The sequence below is a fragment of the Actinia tenebrosa genome, unplaced genomic scaffold (genome assembly GCF_029948245.1).
Source record: "Actinia tenebrosa isolate PJP-AT-01 unplaced genomic scaffold, QUT_ActTen_1.0 PGA_scaffold5__44_contigs__length_20552954, whole genome shotgun sequence".
Classification (NCBI taxonomy): Eukaryota; Metazoa; Cnidaria; class Anthozoa; order Actiniaria; family Actiniidae; genus Actinia; species Actinia tenebrosa.
This window is the reverse complement of record NW_028292582.1, coordinates 140,263-160,497: the sequence shown is the minus strand read 5'-3', so window position 1 is coordinate 160,497 and position 20,235 is coordinate 140,263. Positions and strand designations below refer to the sequence as shown.

The window sequence follows — 20,235 nt, the reverse complement described above, 5'->3', positions numbered from 1 at the left end:
TTGACGTGCTGTAAGGGGTCTGTTGTATGAAAATTAATCATACTTAAAGTAATGACGCATTTCAAAAGTTTGACCCTAAGAAACACCATTACCACTGACTCTTTCAGCGAATAAAAAAGCTTTTAAAAAAGCAGGCTGTTCCCATTCGATAGCCGATATTCATTTGTATAAGTTTTGCCTCGTCAATCATATTCACAAATACCATTAGAAGTCAGTGGATTCCAAAACATTGGTATGTATTGTCCAACTTGCCCATATTTACATAACAGTTGACTTTTTGAAAAAATGTTTTGCCCTTAAACGAGGCTAAGCCTGTGTAAATGATTCTGCTGACATGTATCTCAGCGGTATTCACCGAAGAAGAAAAGGGACAAATGAATTTCCAATTCATGGCTTGACTATTATTTTCCAGTTAAATTAAGCCTTTGATTTCGCTTTAAAACAAATGTTGCAAAATCATGTGCCGTACGTTGATACATATTACGAGCCTTCTGATTGGACGACCAGTAGTTCGTAGTACGATAGCTGTGATTGTTCTAATGCTGTAGTCTGTTGTGGCCCTTCCATGAACGCGCATTTTCATTATTTTCTACTTTTGTTCTTTAGCTTTCAATATAGTAAGTCATATCTATTTCTACAAATTTGATATTTTATTTCACATTAAGACAGTTTCACATGAAACTATCTCACATGAGAGCGCGTTCGTTATGAGTCTGCTCAGTTCAATAAAGCTTAGATTGAATTTGTAATGTTAAAGATTCTAACAGTTGCTGCTGTCAGCTAGCAATTTAGTTCGAGTTGAAGAATTTTCCATCTCCTTTTTTTATAAGGGTTTATTTGTCCTTTGGTTATCGTCTTTCGTCCAGTTATGAACTCCATCAGTCTTACACTGATTTTCAAAATCCTTGAAAACAATTTGCTGTTGATAGAGACAGAAGTTTTGCACCGTGGATAATTTTCGGCGTTTTATTGGTACTGAATGAACTCAAATCAAAGAGATTCTCGAGAATGGAGCAAATGCAGTCAAAAACTTTCTTAAGTTTTCGGTTGTCTTCGAGGTCGCTGAGGTAATAATGGTTATGTCCAGAATCCAGGCACGACCGTGCTTAGCACACGACGATTTTTCTTAACTGTGATTGTAGCGTCCTCCGTGTAATCTTTACACCTCACTCACCTTTTTATATTTTAAGTTCCGAGATTAGCCGAAGGTGCTGTAATTATCACGACAAAACAATTGAACACGACAAGTGTCAACACAATCCACATGAAAAAGTGATTCAACACACGAGCTGCAAACCTCCATTCTTCTCTGTATTGTTCTTTCTCTTCGTCTTGTTTAGCTCGATAAACGAGTGCGTCTAGCCCATTCGTGGGCAAACTGCTCTGCGCTATCCTTCTCCGCAGAGCAGCTCGTCTTTCCTCTGAGGAAATACAAGTTCTTTTGAGAGGGAAACTGACTCTGCATACATCATTTTCGTTTATTGAATTCCCCACATCGTTTGCATGGGAGTTTTCACAGTTTTCTTCATTACAAAGATGGTCTTCGGCCTCACTAAGAGAGTAATTGCTTCTTTTATGACTTTTTTCGCGTTTGTGGGACTTTTTGGCCGACTTTTTGATCCGGAGCACACGTGCACACCATGTGCAAATAACCAAACGAACCCATGCAGGAAGTGGAGTGGGGGCATGATGATGAAACGTCAGCACGACACACGTAAAAACGATCGATATGAAAACGTTGACCATCGTGATTGTGTAGTAACGAGATATCAACGGGACCACTTCGGAAGTTGCCGGAAGCTCTTCGGCCAGCAGAAGAAGTATCACAGTCAACGAAAGAAGAACTGTGACTCCAACGTTCATTCTCTCGCCAGATTCCACTGGAAGAAAGAAACCTAGAATAGTCAGCGCAGACATCAAGACGCACGGCGTCAAGAAGTTAAGTATGTAATACATGGTTCTTCTACGAATAATGATGTCGTAGGTCAAGTAAGGATATGGTTCAGGGCAGCAACGGTATTTAGTGACATGTTTCGTTGCTGGCATATTGACCAGGACGAACTCTCCATTGTCAATGAATGACTTGGTATCCCCTGGACCACTGTGGTAGATGTCTAGGCAAAGGCCATGATATGACCACGAACCGAACTTGAGGGTACAATTCTGGAATGGAAATAAAATGTGTTAAAAAGAAAAAAATGGAAGCATATATTTGAATGCATTTATCTATAGGACACCTTTGTGTGTCAACAAACAATATGAAAAATTATTTAAAACTATTACGTGTAGGTAGAGAGGGTTTTCGCTGCCAGGGTTTCATTTGGTCCTAGTGGTTCTTTTAGTCCCTCCGATATTGGTTAATTATGATGAGTGTGGAGAGACGGGACCGCCATTTAAAGTGGTCATCCGAGCCACTTTAAAGTCCAACCATTTGTAGAAGTTAGAGAAATTTTCGTATGAGTGTGAAAAGCTGACGGAACGAACACGGTCGTTACAGGGCAAGAGATACGCCAGACCAATCAATTTTTTTTGAGAATTTACTCTTTACCAAATCAAATACTCGAGAAACACGGCATAAACTACGCGCGGACACGGTCACGCCAAGGTCATGGCACTGTCAGAGCAATAACATTGAGCGCGAAAAAAAATCAGCCAATTAAATCCAGTTTCGAGTTCTATGTTGCTCAGGATTAGCCTCTATTTTGTGCAGAATATTCATGTGTTCCAGTGAAGGTCCGTGGAATTTCAAAGTGTTTGTATTGTGGAAGTTGTGCATTCTTTACTTTACCGTTGATATTTGTAAGTGTTTAGACACTGATACGAGACTACGTCTGAGTAAATGAGTTATAGTAATGATCAATTACCAATTGATCCAACCGGGTGTCGGGTGTCGATTGTCGGGTGTTGCTGTTAACTCACCTGATCGTCGAAAGGGAAGTATGTAACGTCTATGGTACAAGAGCTCTTGAAGATGGTGGGGTAAAACCAACCGATTTTACCATCGTCATTCACTGTTAGACCATAATATTCTTCCTTGTCTTTGTCATAGTTATCATTAGCACTGAAATCGAAATGACGTCATAATCAATTGATTAGGATTTACTTGGATTCTAGTACAAATAGTCCCCTTTACAGTTCCCTGCGCCATCTTGAAAGGTAGCCGTGCCTTTGCATCGAAGCGAGACGAACGGTGAGCTTGCAATGATAGAGACATGTGAATAGTTGTCCAAGGTGTTAAGAAAAGGTCTCTATCATTGCAAGCTCACCGTTCGTCTCGCTTCGATGCAAAGGCACAGCTACCTTTCAAGATGGCGCAGGGAACTGTGAAGGGGACTATTGACAGAATTTTAAACGGAACAGCCGTTCGTGCTTATTTTGGGAGTATTTTTTTTCCTTTTCCGACCCATGTCATTCCCTACAATATAATTTCTTTGCTTAACGGTTGCCAATAAGAAGATCATTGAATATGGATACAACTCTTCTTATTTTTCATTAGAATGACATGTGGTCTGAAATGGAAAAACATTACGCCCAATTTGCAAGCTAGCTTACTTGTTATATAAGGTAATATCTGGTAACCATAGTTTCCTTGATGACGTCACAAATGATTTAATACCTCCATATTTGGTGCTATTCCACTGGAGTCGAAAATCTGACCAGTACTGAAACAAATTAAATTATCCATCAAGTTTCCTTCATTTATGACATCTGTATACAGCTTATAATAGTCAGTGTTCGTTTGGCTCGTTTGGCTCGTTTGGCTCGTTTGGCTCGTTTGGCTCGTTTGCTTATAGTAATCTAAGTTTATTTTTAAATAAAATCGTTGATATTATACCCTTACCAATCTCACCCACACTATCGTTGATATTGTCTGAAGTCTTTCGTCCTGCACGAAAAGGAAAAAAAGTAATTAACAATTATTAGCCGAAGACGAAGTGAATATCGGGGAATAATAACCGAAACGAAGTTGAGTTTATTATTCCCGATATTCACTGGGCCTGAGGTGAATAATTGTTTTAGTACTAAATACACAGGGGATTCTTTCAAAAAAAGAAGATAAAAGACACAGTTTTCCGGTAGCGGCAACAAAGCTGCTGGCCGCCATTTTGAATTATCGCTGGAGGTGATTATCGTGTGATAATCCGAGTTTCTCGACCAATCAGCGCGCGCGATTTTCAATAATCACCTTTGTGTATTTATACTAATACTGAATAATTTATACTATATACTATATATTTATATCTATATGATATAGTACATCGGACAAAAAAACGAGATTGGGCTGCCTGTGGCAATAATATTACAATGCAATTCTCTGGCAAAAAAAATCTTAAAATTGTCTACTGGCAGCGCTGGAGAAAAAATAAATTCAGCCAGCGACAAAAAGTAAAGCAATTTGCATCGTTCTACGATGCCAAAGCCTCCCTGTTTTCCAATACTAGAAAAGGCATTATTTTTGGAAATTTCGCTTTTATTTATTGCTTAGAGTGATAATAAAATCAGAATAAAATTTAGATTTGTTATCTGTTTTAATCATTTTTCCTTTGTTGGCTCAGATTGAATTTAGGATAACTCTCAGCAAGACGTATAAAGCACAATCGCCACTCATTTTTGCCAGTTTCAATTGCCGTATATAATTATTTTCTTGCATAAATAATGGTATAACATTTTAAATACAACATACTGAATTTTGTGAAAATGTTAGTACAAACCACGAATTATAGAAAGTGCCTTAAGAAAACTTCAGGATAAAAGTATTTGCAGAAGAACTATTATTTATGCTTACGTCTGTTACATGGAAGATTTTTGAATTTAAAAACCAAGTTGTTTTCCCAGCATTAAATATGAACTGAACGATGATGAAATATTTATTAATTTGTCGCGAATGTAGCAATTCACAAAGTCAGGAAAATGCCAAAGAAAGAGCTTTAAACAACGAGGGATCGGTTATTAAACAGACAAAGAAAACGAAAACAATTGAGTACGCCAAGCTTAGAAGACAATAATTAAAAAAGAAAATGTGAGAAAAGTCTACAGTGAGCCAGTGTATATTGGGCGGAATTTTCATAAAAGAAATAATTTTGTATTTTTACGAGAATACGAAAACCTTTGGCAGCCGTTCTCAGCGGGCAACGAAAAATTAAGTTTTCCTCGTTCATTATATTAATTTCCAGTTCAAAATACTACATCCAAGAAAAGAAAAACAATATATTGACTTAAGAAAAATGGGAAAACTTTATAAATGCACAAGTTAATGAAGTTTGTGATATCTAAAAAAATAGTTAAGACGCGGGAAAAACAGCATTTCAAGGATATAAAACCTTTGTAGAATGCCGATTTATTTACCACATTTTTTGTCAAGAAAGCACCCTAGGGCGAGGAAATTTTAAAGCGAGTTATTGATGCGACATGACACTGTATGTCTATGACATTTGAATGGGCTGTCGGCAAAACCAAGCCAGACTCAAGAAGAGTTTTATGGGAACAATATTCATTATTTGTCGAGTTTAGCATCAATTTTTCACTAAGAATTCATTTGCTGACAAACTTTTAGTTATCTTGTCTTAACGCGGGAAGAAAATCAAAATTAATGAAGATATAATGTGTTTCAAAAACTGAGAGGCAACAGCGTCCACGCTGAGCAAAGCTTTTCAAAACACTGAAGGATTTCAGTTGAAAGAAGTTTCCCAGTCGAACTCGTAAAACAGTCATCTCCTTTTGCAACTAAGCTTGTCATGAACAAAAAAGGCGAAGTAAAAGCAAGATAAAGATAGTTAAGACAGTTTTCAAACGTTACTTTCGGCTATGACTGAGTTGACAAAATTTTTCTCAATCTAAACATATAAATTATTCAATGTATACAAACTGGAAAGCTGTCTAAGACGTCGACTGACATACTTTATTTTCTATTCAAAGGGGACACAAAGGGTTTTCCTTCATTTAAATATAACATTATCATATAGCCATTATATACGTGTTGAACAACGGCGGAGTTTCCGTCGACATTTAAATTCCCAAGCAAAATGAAAAATGTGAAAACTAGCATTTGTTCACCGCAAAGCAAAATAAGATAACCAAATATAACGTCTCTAATTATAGCATAATTTCTAGCCATGCGCTACAATGATAAGCCTTAGCTTATCTTACTCAAATGCAGTTGGCGTATAATTATTATAAATATCGATGAATTTTATGATCCGCCCACAAGGGGTTTCTCCTAAAGCGAGAATACGACTGTATATACCTTGGGAACATAATTGCACTAAAGGAAAAAGAATTCCAAAAGTACTTACCAAGTCAATAATTTGATTTAAAGCTATATCGAACTTGATTTTTATAGGAATATCCTTTTTTTTCTGTGGAATTATATGCTTACTGTAGTTGGAAAAGAGATCGTTTTGGAGACTCTCGAGATGGTTGAAGTGAGTAACCTCTGTGGAGAAAAACCATAAGTGATTTTCTCAATATTAAGAAATCCAAAAATTCTCTTTCAATGCTATCAAAAATTAAAAACTAAGCTCGAAAAAAGGCTTGAAAATAATCTCGAGAATAAAAAAGCTCGAAAAAAGCGTAGGAAAAATCTTACCATCATCAGGAAAAGAGGAATAAAAATACCTTAGCAAAGCAACATAGCAAAGCTTTTTCTACCAAATTATACTGTACGTTTTCTCAATTATTTTTATTCAATTATAACTGAAGCACATACGAGAATTTTGATAACTGACGGCGCCGTTTGCCTCAATAATTTAAGAGCCACGGTAGAAGTTCTTTAAATTGATGGAGCTTTTGAAACAGTTAAAATGATCGAAGTCATTGACAGTTAAAAATAGATTGTTAGTAACATATATAAAGTTCAGCCATATATAACAATAAAGTTTTCGTCAAATATTCCCCGCGCTAAAATAAAGGCTTACCTTCTGTTGACACAGAGTTATAGCAGAAGGCCAACAAGATTACTACATAGATGAAGAATCCTTTCATGACTTGGCAATAAAAAGTATGAACTAAATCTTGCAACACAATTGATAATCCGTGAAGTAAGAACTCCGCTCAAATTCTGCAAGTGGGTCGCCAACCAAAAAACAGCTGCCCAGGATATCTTCACAAAGCAATTCTTTTGATACAATGTAATATTTCAGTACATAACTTAAGTGTCAACAAGAAATAAATATGTTGATTGAGCGTGGTATTCCATGTGTTTCGTCCTCAAAAAGACATCGATCGGGCAGTAGAAGCCCACGGCCACCCTTCGTTTTTTGTTCTTGCGGTCGGATGAGCTTCATTGAAAAACGATGAATCATTTATAAGGTGAAAATTGAGGACTATAAGCGAAATATTTCTCGTTAGTTAAGGAGTAAAATATATTTTAGATGAGACAACAAACAAAACAAACGTGAAAATAACCAAAATTTAGGTCATTACAAATTCCAGTACAATTTATCACTAATATTGGAAACTTAATTTAAATGTATTTTTTTTCTTTTTTCTTTTGTATTTTATTTTTCTAGAAATGGCATTATTCAAAATTCTTAAAAACAAATTGACTGACCGTTGTTTCTAAAATAGCTTTTCTATGCCGCTCAACGTCGTTTCTTTAGTGTTTTGATATCGTTTAAATATTTTGTTTTTTGGTAACTGGTTGTAAACCACATCACATTTTTTCTACTTCTTCAAATGAGATCCGTCCGTCGCTCGCTGTTGTTGCACAATGTATTGTATTACAGATACTAAACTTTATATCGTTGATTACTTCTTATCTAATCTAAAACAAATTTAACACATATTTGTCGAAATATGTATCTTGGCACCTCTAATTACCTCGGTCCATAGCAAATCTAAATGTCGAACCTTTCTTCAATGCAATTTACATTCTACTCAATTTAATAAGTACAAAATGAAACAAAGAATCCTGAATTAAACCTACATAAAGCTTACATAATCAACTTCTCAAACAACATTTTAGCTGTGTTTTTGTTACGAGATGGCTAAAAAAAGAAAAAAAGAAAAGAATTTCAGACATACAGGAACCAAACGATAATAATTTAATAACGAATCCCTCTGCGAGATGGAAGATTTCAGATTGAGAAAACAAGTTTCATCTATCTCATTATTGATGTAACGGTTTGATTTAGAAGTCGTTTTTCATTGAATATACGATAGAAGCGCTTTTATATATCAACAAACTCCAATAAAAGAAACAACATATCTTGTTATGTAAAACCAAGGTCATCTTCACCAGTTATGAATAATTGTACAGTGCTAGTACGTTATGTAATTGGTGGTTTTTTGCTGGAATATACAAATAATGAGTAACGGATATAAGTGTTTTGTTTGTGTCATTGTTTAAATCGACGATGTCTACATCTTCGTTTTTCTAAATATCATTTGAAAAAGCTCATGTATTACAAACATTTTTTATTTTTCTGCATAAAAAAGTTTTTAGAAATAAAAACTGCTTGGTCAGTTTCAAAAATATAAGCAGTGTCCAAGTTATCATGAGCATTTGTCAACACTTTATGAGGTAGTAAATTTGTAAAAGTATTTATAAACCTATCGATAAAATGATAAAGTCTAACGGGTATTATGTCTACATGGTTTAGCAAGATAGCCAAAATTCAACATAGTTATGATAAGGAAAAACAGAGAGTATAATTTTTACAAATTTCCTTATCAATATTAACGGGTTCACTTGGCAAACGCGTCTGGTTTTTTCCCGCCACTTTATGAGCATGCAAGTGCCTTTCACTGAACCCCAAAATAGCATCGCTTTTATTTTTTGCTGCTCCTAGAAGTGTCCAATCTTTACCGTTTATAATTGTCTTTGAAAAATTTTCTTTCTTAATCAGAAGTTATGTACAATGTATTATTAGTACCAAACTAAACTTTTTCCACGTGACTCACAGTCTATGAAAAACTATATATACACACACACACACATATTATTATTATTATTATTATCATCATTATTATTATTATTATTAATGGTTATATTAATGAACCAGCTTATGATTAATACTATATGTTGTTGAGACGCTACGACTGTGAATGCCAGAAAACGATTTTAAAGTATATAATGTATTTTGTTAGTAGTAAATTAGTAACTGTAGATTTACTGCAAATCCCTACGATTCTGCTGGACTAATCTGAATTCATGGTGCTATTAAGATCCATGCTGGATTTAATCCAAACTTGGATAATCCTAACAACAAGAAAAACGTCCTAAAACATATAATACGACCATATTTTGTGACATGTCATTGCATATTTTTCTTTTTTAGTGTTTGAGAGTTTTCTTTTGCTAATATCTATTTTGCGTGAGCTATGTGTCTTGGTTGGGAGAGTGTTTTAGACTTTGCGTGTTGGTGTTATTATCTTAATGTGACCAGGTGACCTGAAAAAGACAGCAGTAGCTGCCGCGGAGCTTTGTTTACGTCCAATTATTTCAGATAATCAATAATCCAGTTTATTCTCTTTGTTCAGAGTTACTCTCGGTTGTGCGATATGATATTTAGCTATTTCACGGGTTGAAATAAAATTCCTCTAACGAAGTTTGGTTAGCCTACAAATATATTGTTATATTAAAAAAAAAAGATCCGAGGATGCTACAGTAGTGAGGTGAACACGATCCCTGCGTTTCTAACGAGAGATTATGGATAGACTATATTTCACTAAGTTAAACTCATATAAGTTATTGAAATTAGGTGTTAGAATAAGTCGGTGTCCAATTACTCTCATTTCAAGTTCGCATTTGTTTAGTCTTAGCCTCGATCGATTGTAGTCTTCTACGCCCGCTTTTAGAGTCATCTCAACTTTCTATCCGTAGATATACATATATGTTCTCATGCGCAACCGTTTAACAAATAAATTATACTCTAGGGAATGACATGTGTCTGGCTGAATAATGTCTTATCTTAGCGTCCAGCTTAGGAGGTCTTCAAGCACTTATTTTAGCCATCGAAGTTTGAATACTCGCTGAAGGATTCCACGTAATCCATGACCACCTGAAAACAGAACTGGTATTGTGTCTATAAAGAAGAGGAAAAAAGAAAAAAATTCCTTGAAATGTCACGATATTGAAAACCAATAAATTTTGCCATCATCCAGGGGATCTGAGGGTAAGGTCAGGAAAGTTTATAATTTTATGTATAGACGTTCTTATCCCTTACGGATATGTGCAAAGGCTTTTTATAATGAGTTATGAATAAGAGGTGGTTAATATGAAGTGTAGGCAACGAGGTTGGTCACTGCTAGGGGTTCTTTACGCCCTCAGTGTTTTTTTTACGTCCCTCCGATATTGGTTAGGAATGAGAAAGTGCAGTGTGGATAGGCGAGACCGCCATTTGAAGCGGTCATCTGAGCCAAACTTGACAGTCTAACACTTATTAGATGTGTTTACAAAGACAGCACTTTCTCTAGTTATTTTAAGACACTGAGTGTTAAAAAATGTTATGACGATAAACCCACCGCAGTTTCCACGGCTCCAGGTCTCGATATTCTCAGTGCTTTCACAGTCTGGAAGACATCGACCATTTGTTCGGTTTTGACACGGTCGAGTAGAGACAGGATTGTGCACAACGTACCACTACGACCAACACCATCACTGTATCAAAAACAAGATTATAATATAATCATAGTATAATAATTATAGGTAGTTATTATTAAAGGATGACACGTGAAAGTTGTAGCTTAGCACTAACAAACTTATGGCCCTCTAACATCTTTGACGTCATTGAATGAGACGGGACCGTCATTTTACCTGGTGAAGGTCTACGTGGTACTTCGGCAGCCACATACGCCTTTTCAAACATTATTTACACTTGTGAATAACTCTTTATTTTGTATATTTACATTTGTAACATTTCTTGAGGTGCAAGTTACGTCATAGCCGCCATGTTGGTTGAAAGTATTCCTCATTAGTTTCTTTTGTTAGATCAACCAACATGGCTGCTGTCTTATTGTTATTTACATCTCAAGGGATTTTGAGCCATGTGGATGCACCCCAGTAGTTAGATAAAGTCTTGTAAAAAGTCTATATCTATGGCCGATGCTTAACCAACCGAACCAAGCAGGGGACGGTTTTCGTATGTGACCTTATAAGTTAGAAGACTGAGGATTAGAGATTGAGAGGTGAGGCGGGGGGGGGGAGTATAACACGGTAAAGGAAAAGAAATGAATGAAAAGAAAATAACGGGGTAGACAAGAAAAGAAAAACAAGACAAGGAAAGAAAAACAACAAGGCGAGACAAGACAAGACAAGCCGAGATATATAAGACAACAAGGGACTGAAAAGAGATAAAGAAAAAAGAAAACAATAAAAACGAAAAGGGCAAGGGAAGGGAAGAGATAAGGCTTTGCATACCTGCATTGAACAACGATAGATTTATTGCCTGACTGCTGTTGTGACCATTGCAACATTTCAATAAGATCCAACACAGTTCTAACATTACTTGGCACAGACCCATCACTCCAATCTGTGTGCTGATAGTGTCTTACTTCATGGACACCGTCAGAACCACACTGTAAAAAATATATATATATTATAAACCATATTTAAATGGCAAACTGAGGGTTTCCAATAAAATATTCCAGGGATTCCAGATGAGCCGTGAACGCGGCGCGCAAAGCATGAGTGGACAAAATGACCGGCCGTAAACATTTTTGGAGCTTGAACGGAACGAAGCAAGCATGGCGGTAAAGTTTAATTGCTTTTTTTAATTTTTCCTTTCCATCTTGCTTTTTGTAGTCACATATATTATATTTTAGTCTAAAAGAAAACAGGAAAATACACCAAAGTTGGGTTACAATAGCCTGGGAATTAAGGCCTGCGGCAAAACATCTAAACGCCCTGTGATTGGCCTGAAACAAAATTCACCGCTGAGCTGGTTGGTTTTGGTTGCAGAGTGAGTGAACGAGATATGTTAACTTTTTTTCTTCCTTGGACCGAACTTACCGATTCACTTGTCAAGGTAAATGTGCGCAAAGTTACAGAAGTCTTTTCTTCTTCTTTTATGGTATCAACTATGATGTCACCATACTGTTGTGATACTTCTTGGGGCCAATACTTTGGGTAGTTCTGAGACAAATTAGACGGCTTTAGTTTTCGTGTAAAACCTACATCTAAAATTAAAAGCTCAAGTCTTGTTTTATTTGGATATCTTCGATGGAAATATTGAATATTCAGCTGCTAAAATCGACCAAATTTATTTTGACTGATTGAAGGAAAGGTTTGCATCCTTCCCCTTTATCAAATTACGCGACCGGCTGACAGAAGTCTTGGATTCTCTTTTGTGTTAACTAATGATTTATACTCAAGTCAAACGTGGGACTTCACATGAGCCGAGCCCAATTACATCAAAGAAGAAAGACCATTGTCATTAATTATTTTAATTAGGTTCGGCTCATGTGAAATTCGACGTTTGACCTGAGCCTTAGAGTGCTGTAAATTTGATGGACAAAAGCCTAGACCCCAAACATCTTGCATCAAAACTACTTATTATGAAAGTAAGTATAAACAAACGGTATACTGAACTACAGTACGAAGTAGTGGTACGACATACTGTGGTCATTCAGTTATTCATCCAATCACAACGCGTAGTTACGGTAACAGTAACGTAGACGGTTACAGCTACAGCTCGACTACGAACTTTCAGTATCGTTTCCCACTCAGAAAAACCACTTCAGTATACAAACTTAGTGCTATGCTGATAGCACTAAGGGTATGTTTATAGTAATGCATATATAACACAAATTATATACCACATTCCCCTCTTGTAAGTTATTCAGCATAACAATAGTTCCAAGTTTATTGTCGTAGATCATTCTCCAAAAATCAGCGATGGTGGTGTCGAGAGGAGCCTGGGTCAAAATGTAAGCGTTCTTATGTCTGTATCCCTGAAATGTTAAAGAGTCTTTGATTAGTGTATTGTTATAGCATAAGACTCAAGACAATGGCTTGTAATCGCAAATTACTAGGGAACTTTTATCGAAACCCTGAAACAACCTCTGGGCTGCTCTAAGTCAGGGCACGGCTAACTCACAGATCAAACCCTGAAACACCCTCTGGGCTGATCTAAGTCAGGGCACGGCTAACTCACTGTTGGAACCCTGAAACAACCTCTGGGCTGATCTAAGTCAGGGCACGGCTAACTCACAGATCAAACCCTGAAACAACCTCTTGGCTGATCTAAGTCAGGGCAAGGCTAACTCACTGTTGGAACCCTGAAACAACCTCTGGGCTGATCTAAGTCAGGGCACGGCTAACTCACTGTTGGAACCCTGAAACAACCTCTGGGCTGATCTAAGTCAGGGCACGGCTAACTCACAGATCAAACCCTGAAACAACCTCTGGGCTGATCTAAGTCAGGGCACGGCTAACTCACAGAACAAACCCTGAAACAACCTCTGGGCTGATCTAAGTCAGGGCACGGCTAACTCACAGATCAAACCCTGAAACAACCTCTGGGCTGATCTAAGTCAGGGCACGGCTAACTCACAGATCGAACCCTGAAACAACCTCTGGGCTGATCTAAGTCAGGGCAAGGCTAACTCACAGATTGAACCCTGAAACAACCTCTGGGCTGATCTAAGTCAGGGCATGGCTAACTCACAGATAGAACCCTGAAACAACCTCTGGGCTGATCTAAGTCAGGGCATGGCTAACTCACAGATAGAACCCTGAAACAACCTCTGGGCTGACCTAAGTCTGGGCAAGGCTAAGTAAGAGTTAATTACCTCGAACGGAGGCAATAAGCCATATACATCCCGAGGGCCGCAGGCCCTCGGGATTCATAGGCTTATTGCCGACGTTCGAGGTAATTAAGTATTTTATTTATAAATTGAGAAGGATTTCTATCAAATGTTGCTCATTATAAATGCGAACGGTCTATATATAGTTATTAACCGGGTTAATAACTATATATTGACCTCGCATTTATAATGAGGGTTATAACAAAAATAAAGCCTTGTGAATAACAAAGAAAACCGTGTCATTTGATAAATAACTCACAGATAGAACCCTGAAACAACCTCTGGGCTGATCTAAGTCAGGGCAAGGCTAACTCACAGATTGAATCCTGAAACAACCTCTTGGCTGATCTAAGTCAGGGCAAGGCTAACTCACAGATCAAACCCTGAAACAACCTCTGGGCTGATCTAAGTCAGGGCATGGCTAACTCACAGATAGAACCCTGAAACAACCTCTGGGCTGATCTAAGTCAGGGCATGGCTAACTCACAGATAGAACCCTGAAACAACCTCTGGGCTGACCTAAGTCTGGGCAAGGCTAAGTAAGAGTTAATTACCTCGAACGGAGGCAATAAGCCATATACATCCCGAGGGCCGCAGGCCCTCGGGATTCATAGGCTTATTGCCGACGTTCGAGGTAATTAAGTATTTTATTTATAAATTGAGAAGGATTTCTATCAAATGTTGCTCATTATAAATGCGAACGGTCTATATATAGTTATTAACCGGGTTAATAACTATATATTGACCTCGCATTTATAATGAGGGTTATAACAAAAATAAAGCCTTGTGAATAACAAAGAAAACCGTGTCATTTGATAAATAACTCACAGATAGAACCCTGAAACAACCTCTGGGCTGATCTAAGTCAGGGCAAGGCTAACTCACAGATTGAATCCTGAAACAACCTCTTGGCTGATCTAAGTCAGGGCAAGGGCTAACTCACAGATAGAACCCTGAAACAACCTCTGGGCTGATCTAAGTCTGGGCAAGGCTAACTCACAGATAGAACCCTGAAACAACCTCTGGGCTGATCTAAGTCAGGGCACGGCTAACTTACAAATTGAATCCTGAAACAACCTCTGGGCTGACCAATCCAAAGTTTGTTAAAAAAAAGTGATGTTGCTTTGGTATGGGCATAGATGCAACTTTTGTTACTTACATTTGCATAAGAAGCATTGATGTAATTGGCTCCTTCCTCATCAGTGTAAACCTGTACGAATACCCTTGCTTTATCCACTGCATAAGGCATAATTTGAAAACAAAATGTCTTAACGAGTCAAGTATTTTAGAAAACGCTCTTGGTATTCGATGCAAAAGACAGGGTTTACTTACATGGCAAGATGTTTGAAAACCTGTTTTTCCTGTTATTACAAGGTTTGTTTCCATCTGTCATTTCATCGTCTTGGACAAGAGGGCACACATGCGAAAGGTGCTGCAAATGGAATTAATACATTCCTCCCATACATTAAATTATTATGGGTGGTATGGGAGGCATACGCTGGGTTCAACTCTGGGTTCAATTCCCGAGTGAGCCTCATAAGTAATAAGTTTAATTTAAATCAAATAGATGTTTGTAAGTTGTACACGGTCATCTTCAGGGTAACATAAAGAAGCTCGTAACAACCGTATAATATAAGAATAACTTTGCCTCAAGACAATGAGCGTGTCATCATGTCTATCAGATCCTGCAAAAAGCGATATTATGGTAGACTTTAAGCGAGAATAATAACTTCTGTTGGAAATCAAGTTGAAATCAAGCTGCTAAATTTATTGCAATAACAATAGAAACCTTTTTTTTTTTACTCACATAAACTCATCCTGAAGCATTGAATGCGAGGCTACATGTGGCTATAGAATCTATTGTTTCTAGATTTGGCAATATATATATATGCAGAATATGCAGCTGCTAGAGTCTACCCGCGTTTGCAAAGTAGTAATAACAATAGTAACAGAATAAAAACCTTGAATTCCATCTCGTATCCAGAAAGGTTTTCCTTTTCGTCAGTTTTGACAAGTTTTTCCATTTCTTCTCTCAGTTGCAATGCTTCTACTTCTGTGATTCCGCATGTTAGAAACTCGTGAATTGCAGTGTGTACAAAAATGTACTGTTCCTGTTAAATTTGAAAGGATTTCAATATATTTACTTTATTAATTGATGTAACGTTAACTATCCTAATATTTTTTACCAGCAACTCGTTTAGACATTCTATATGACCTATAGTCTATGAAGCTGTCCTTTAAGAGAATTGATTTTTTCCTTCTTTCCATCCTTCCCTCCTTCCTTCCTTCCTTTTTTCCTTCTTTCCTCATTTGCATATTCCCTAAGGATTTCAAGCGTCCTCTATTCTTACCGTTGTTTGCACCATATATGGTCTATTTTCTCTCATCGTTTTAACGTAGTTGAAAATATCCAAGGTTTTCTTTTCTTCTGCTTGTCTTAACATGGCGTCCACAGCAAGAAAAGTTCCAGTTCGTCCGACTCCGGCACTGAAAAAAAACAACAAAATGCTTATATAAAAGTACTTTCAAATAAAAACGATGCAGCCATGCCTCAGCCCAGGCTAGAGGTTGTTGGTTGTTTTTAGCGGTCAAACTTTGAGTTAGCCATGCCCTGAATTATGGCAGCCCAAAGGTCGTTCAGTTTAGGGTTCCAACAGTGAGTTAGCCGTGCCCTGACTTAGATCAGCCCAGAGCTGAGTTGTTTCAGGGTTTGATCTGTGAGTTAGCCGAGTCCAGACCTATAGATCAGCCCAGAGGTTGTTTCAGGGCTCGATATTTTTAAGGTCGAAAATATGGTTGATGTTATACTCGCTATCCTTTTCTTACTGCTCTAAGGGCAACAGCCATTACACTATACCTGCAGTGAACAACCCAAGGAGACACCATGGCTGTGTCTGACACGAGACGCCTTCTGAAGGCTAATAATTGTGTTGCATAATGAGGGACATCCTTATCAGGCCATGCAGTGAAATGATATTGGAAAACACAACGCTGCTCAGTTGATCTGGTCTGTGGAAAACAAAGTTTCATAATTAGTTATTTTTTTCGATCAAATATTGCATTTATACCTATTTAAAAAAAAAGGTTGTAGGTTGTCATGGCCATGAATAGGCGATAGCAAAAATCAATAACAGATAGGTCATTCCAAGATGCAAGAATAGATGGATGGACCTTTATGTCGAGACTGATTCATTGTTATGTGTATTCAACCAAACCATTTCCTTTTCGGATGACCTATCGCCTTAGCGGTGACAACTTTTTTTTTGGAAATCGGTGTATACAAAAGTTTAAGAGAATCGATCATGATGAATCACGGCAATGAACTTGAAGTTAGCTTGTTTCAGACCATTTAATCTAGGCTCCAGAGGTACTTTCTATTTCTTTTTTGGGGCTTATGGCAAATTATGGCAAACTTTGAATCGAGAATCAATAATCTACAATCTGTGTTCGATTTCCTTGAGGACGATTTATTTGTAAGTAAGACTATAGTTTAAACTCAAAGAAACTTATAAAAGTAAGTCGTAGGTGTCAAGTTTGACGTTCCTTTTGTAGGAAAAACGTACCTTTGTCAAGTAGAAAGAACGAATCGAGTAATCAGCAAATATTTCAGTCTTTTGCAGTTGAACAGATATGTCGAAGTATTTTTCACAATCTTCTGGCCAATATTTCTTACATTTGGTCTATTAAAAAAATGACAAAATAAACTGTACATCATATTTAATTTTTAATTTCTATTTTTTTGTAATTGCACATAATTACCATTATTCGTTAAAATTTAATATTTCAAAATTGATCTTACTCTGAGATTAAAATCCAAACATTTCTTTTCGCCCCTAGTGTTTTCAGTGTTTCTATATGTCAATTTTGAAATCACAATCTGATGAATTGGAGAATCGAAATTACATGGTTCATTGAAAACTCTGCAGCATAAATATTACCTTACTTCCTTCTATTAGATCTGTTAACATGACGATCACTGATGTCTTTTCTTGCCAAATCATGCGCCAAAAATCTACCACACTCCGTTCAACAGGACCTGAAATACATTAATTTCATTCTAAAACGAATATAGCTTCTATAGGTTGGTCTTTGTACTGCTAATCTTTTACACATTTGAATTGAATATAGCGTGTTAGGAATTTGCGGAGATAGGACGACAGACTGGAAAAGTGGAAAAACCCAGAGAGGACCCAGAGGCCCCACTTTCCAATTAATGGAGAGACCCAGCAGACTTTACTCGCATGTGATATGGAGTCCAAAAGAATACAATCCGAGACCCCGATTAGCTGGTACACTAATGGTATACTACCCTTCATTTACTAAAAACCAAAAATTTGACCCAACATTTAGCCAACCAGTTTACGAACATTTGTCCGAACAAGTTAATGTTGGGACCATTTTTCATGGTTAGAAAACAATGTTCGGTTGTCATCTTTCATGTTCCATGAATGTTGGGCTCGGTTTGTCGTACCAGTTTTCCACGAAACTATTATGTACCATTTAACGTTCTGCCAGTAAAAATTGGCCAATTGTCGCTTCATTCAAATGGTGCGGCGTTTTGTCAGGACTTTTAGCCATCATTTTGACCTTACATTGTTGGCATACCACCATGACATACGGTCAAAGCACTTGGCCCATACTAGCTTCAGGTTGAAGCTATGATAATGAACTGAAAATTACCATTGATTGCTTACCTTGAGAAGCAATGTAAGAAATATGTCTTCCTTCATATCCCTGCAAACAAAGGCCCATTAAACGATAGCCCCCTTCACAGTTCCCGTTGCCATCTTGAAAAGTAGCCGTGCCTTTGCATCGAAGCGAGACGAACGGTGAGCTTGTAATGATATAGAGTCCTTTTTTAACACCTTGGACAATTATTCCCATGTCTCCATCACTGCAAGCTCACCGTTCGTCTTGCTTCAATGCAAAGGAGCGGCTACCTTTAAAAATGGCGAACAGAACTGTGACTAAAAGGACTATTCAGACAATATCATTTTTCCTTAGCATCCACAATTGCAATGCAACAGCTAAATAGAACTAAACAAAAGAGATGGGATTACCCGGATGTAGCTGGCATTAATGTAATCCGAGTCTTCATCTTCTTCAACTTTCTCCAGAACGACTCGAGAGTGGTCGTCTGATGATTGATATAAGAAACAATACTCATAAAAATGATATAATGCAAATAACAGCTTATTGGAGAACTTTGGAGAAGCAAGAGAAACACTGTGCAAAAGAGTTCAGGAGTTTAGTCGCTTTTAGACTTTACTCACAAGGTACAATGTTGCCATATCGATTTTTAGCTTTGTTAGCTGCTTTCCTAGCAACGAGCGATGGAAACTGCAGACCATTTCCCATGTTCTAAAGTAAAAGAGAAGTTTCAGGAGCAGGTTTTAAATCAATGTAGCAAAACGTCCCAGAAAACTTCAAATATGCAAGCCATATTTCAATGAGAATTAGGCCTATTCTGATAAATAAAGTTGGGTGTGCTGCCATGCGTTTGAGTTTGGACCTCGAACATTTGCCTATTACATTTAAAAACTTGTGTTTCTATGGGGCGTTTGAGACGATAAAAATGATGAACTTTCAAAATAGGGCAAAATTAACCAAACAACGATAAGCTAGATTACATCAATCCATGTAATCGAGCCTATCACGGTTGATTGGACTGCGAGCTAAGTCCCTCTATTTCCCTTGGTCACTGTCCGTCTGTCTGTCCGTGTCGATTGGTCGAGGAAGATTGGTTACGACCAATCGACACGGACAGACAGACGGACAGTGACCAAGGGAAATAGAGGGACTTAGCTCGCATTCTAACGGTTGATTGGCTAGATTTGCTCTGTTTTGACCCGACACCGTCTCAAACGCACCACAGATACGCGATATTATTCCGTTAGAAACGCAACTTTTTCAAACTCGAACGAAATCGGAAAATGCGTTCGTGGTCCAAAAAAAAAAACTCGAACGCAAGTACTTTCCATTTTAGACATCGTGTTAATTCCTTAAAAAATGATTATTCTATAAAGCTTCATATTTTTTATTCGTATATTTTTGAGTCTTACTGGAAAAAGAGGAAAAGCATGACATGCAAGAGAAGGACATATTAATTTAATGAGAAAAGAGTCGGTTATACACCCTGTTGATGAAATAGTTATTTATTCTATTGTACCTGAAATTCTTTCGTCAGTATCTGGTTTTTCTCCTTTGGAACTTTCCGCATGCACTCTATGAACTGGTTGACAGTGAAAGAGCGATTTGTTAACGCTGCTTCGTGACTCAACGAGTTGCCATATTTAACACCAGATGATGTGGCATCTTCAATCTCCTCTTTGTTATTTTCACTTTGCTCATCTAAAGAAAAAATAAAGCTCTTCTAACAATAAACAATGTATAATTGGAATGTCTGGAAAGCAGCTTTTAGCTAAGCACTTTTGACGTCGTTATTAATAACGATAATGAAATTAACAGAGGTTCGACAGAGTGGTAGTC

The 20,235-nt window shown here is 37.3% G+C and overlaps 2 protein-coding genes across 3 annotated transcripts in view; both read right to left on the bottom strand.

The window, feature by feature from the left end:
- Window positions 1-204: 204 nt before the first annotated feature.
- On the bottom strand, window positions 205-7,420 carry LOC116299412 (neuronal acetylcholine receptor subunit alpha-7). Its single transcript, XM_031708069.2, has 6 exons — window positions 6,915-7,420; window positions 6,294-6,433; window positions 3,842-3,886; window positions 3,553-3,662; window positions 2,920-3,061; window positions 205-2,163 (listed from the first exon to the last, which is right to left on the bottom strand). The coding sequence occupies exons 1-6, from the start codon at window positions 6,979-6,981 to the stop codon at window positions 1,186-1,188; spliced, it is 1,482 nt and encodes a 493-aa protein (XP_031563929.2). The 5' UTR covers window positions 6,982-7,420; the 3' UTR covers window positions 205-1,185.
- Window positions 7,421-8,023: 603 nt separating this feature from the next.
- The window catches only part of LOC116299411 (uncharacterized), a 28,076-nt gene continuing 15,864 nt past the window's right edge, over window positions 8,024-20,235 (bottom strand). For both annotated transcript variants that reach the window (XM_031708068.2, XM_089037546.1), the window contains exons 15-30: window positions 19,916-20,097; window positions 19,020-19,107; window positions 18,807-18,883; window positions 18,441-18,480; window positions 17,685-17,782; window positions 17,310-17,426; window positions 16,604-16,755; window positions 16,098-16,233; window positions 15,708-15,857; window positions 15,079-15,178; window positions 14,906-14,982; window positions 12,757-12,891; window positions 11,951-12,073; window positions 11,360-11,517; window positions 10,465-10,600; window positions 8,024-10,025 (exon numbers count right to left, since the gene is read on the bottom strand). In XM_031708068.2, the coding sequence (XP_031563928.2) occupies window positions 9,948-10,025; window positions 10,465-10,600; window positions 11,360-11,517; window positions 11,951-12,073; window positions 12,757-12,891; window positions 14,906-14,982; window positions 15,079-15,178; window positions 15,708-15,857; window positions 16,098-16,233; window positions 16,604-16,755; window positions 17,310-17,426; window positions 17,685-17,782; window positions 18,441-18,480; window positions 18,807-18,883; window positions 19,020-19,107; window positions 19,916-20,097 (1,847 nt within the window). In that variant the 3' untranslated portion in view covers window positions 8,024-9,947. The remainder of the gene's footprint in view (window positions 10,026-10,464; window positions 10,601-11,359; window positions 11,518-11,950; window positions 12,074-12,756; window positions 12,892-14,905; window positions 14,983-15,078; window positions 15,179-15,707; window positions 15,858-16,097; window positions 16,234-16,603; window positions 16,756-17,309; window positions 17,427-17,684; window positions 17,783-18,440; window positions 18,481-18,806; window positions 18,884-19,019; window positions 19,108-19,915; window positions 20,098-20,235) is intronic.

Coding starts and splice junctions, on each gene's coding strand:
- LOC116299412 (XM_031708069.2), bottom strand. CDS start 6,981: ATGAAAGGATTCTTCATCTATGTAGTAATCTTGTTGGCCTTCTGCTAT. Junction 3,887..6,293: donor TAAATCAAATTATTGACTTG/GTAAGTACTTTT, acceptor CTTTTCGTGCAG/GACGAAAGACTTCAGACAAT. Junction 2,164..2,919: donor ACTTCCCTTTCGACGATCAG/GTGAGTTAACAG, acceptor TTTCCATTCCAG/AATTGTACCCTCAAGTTCGG.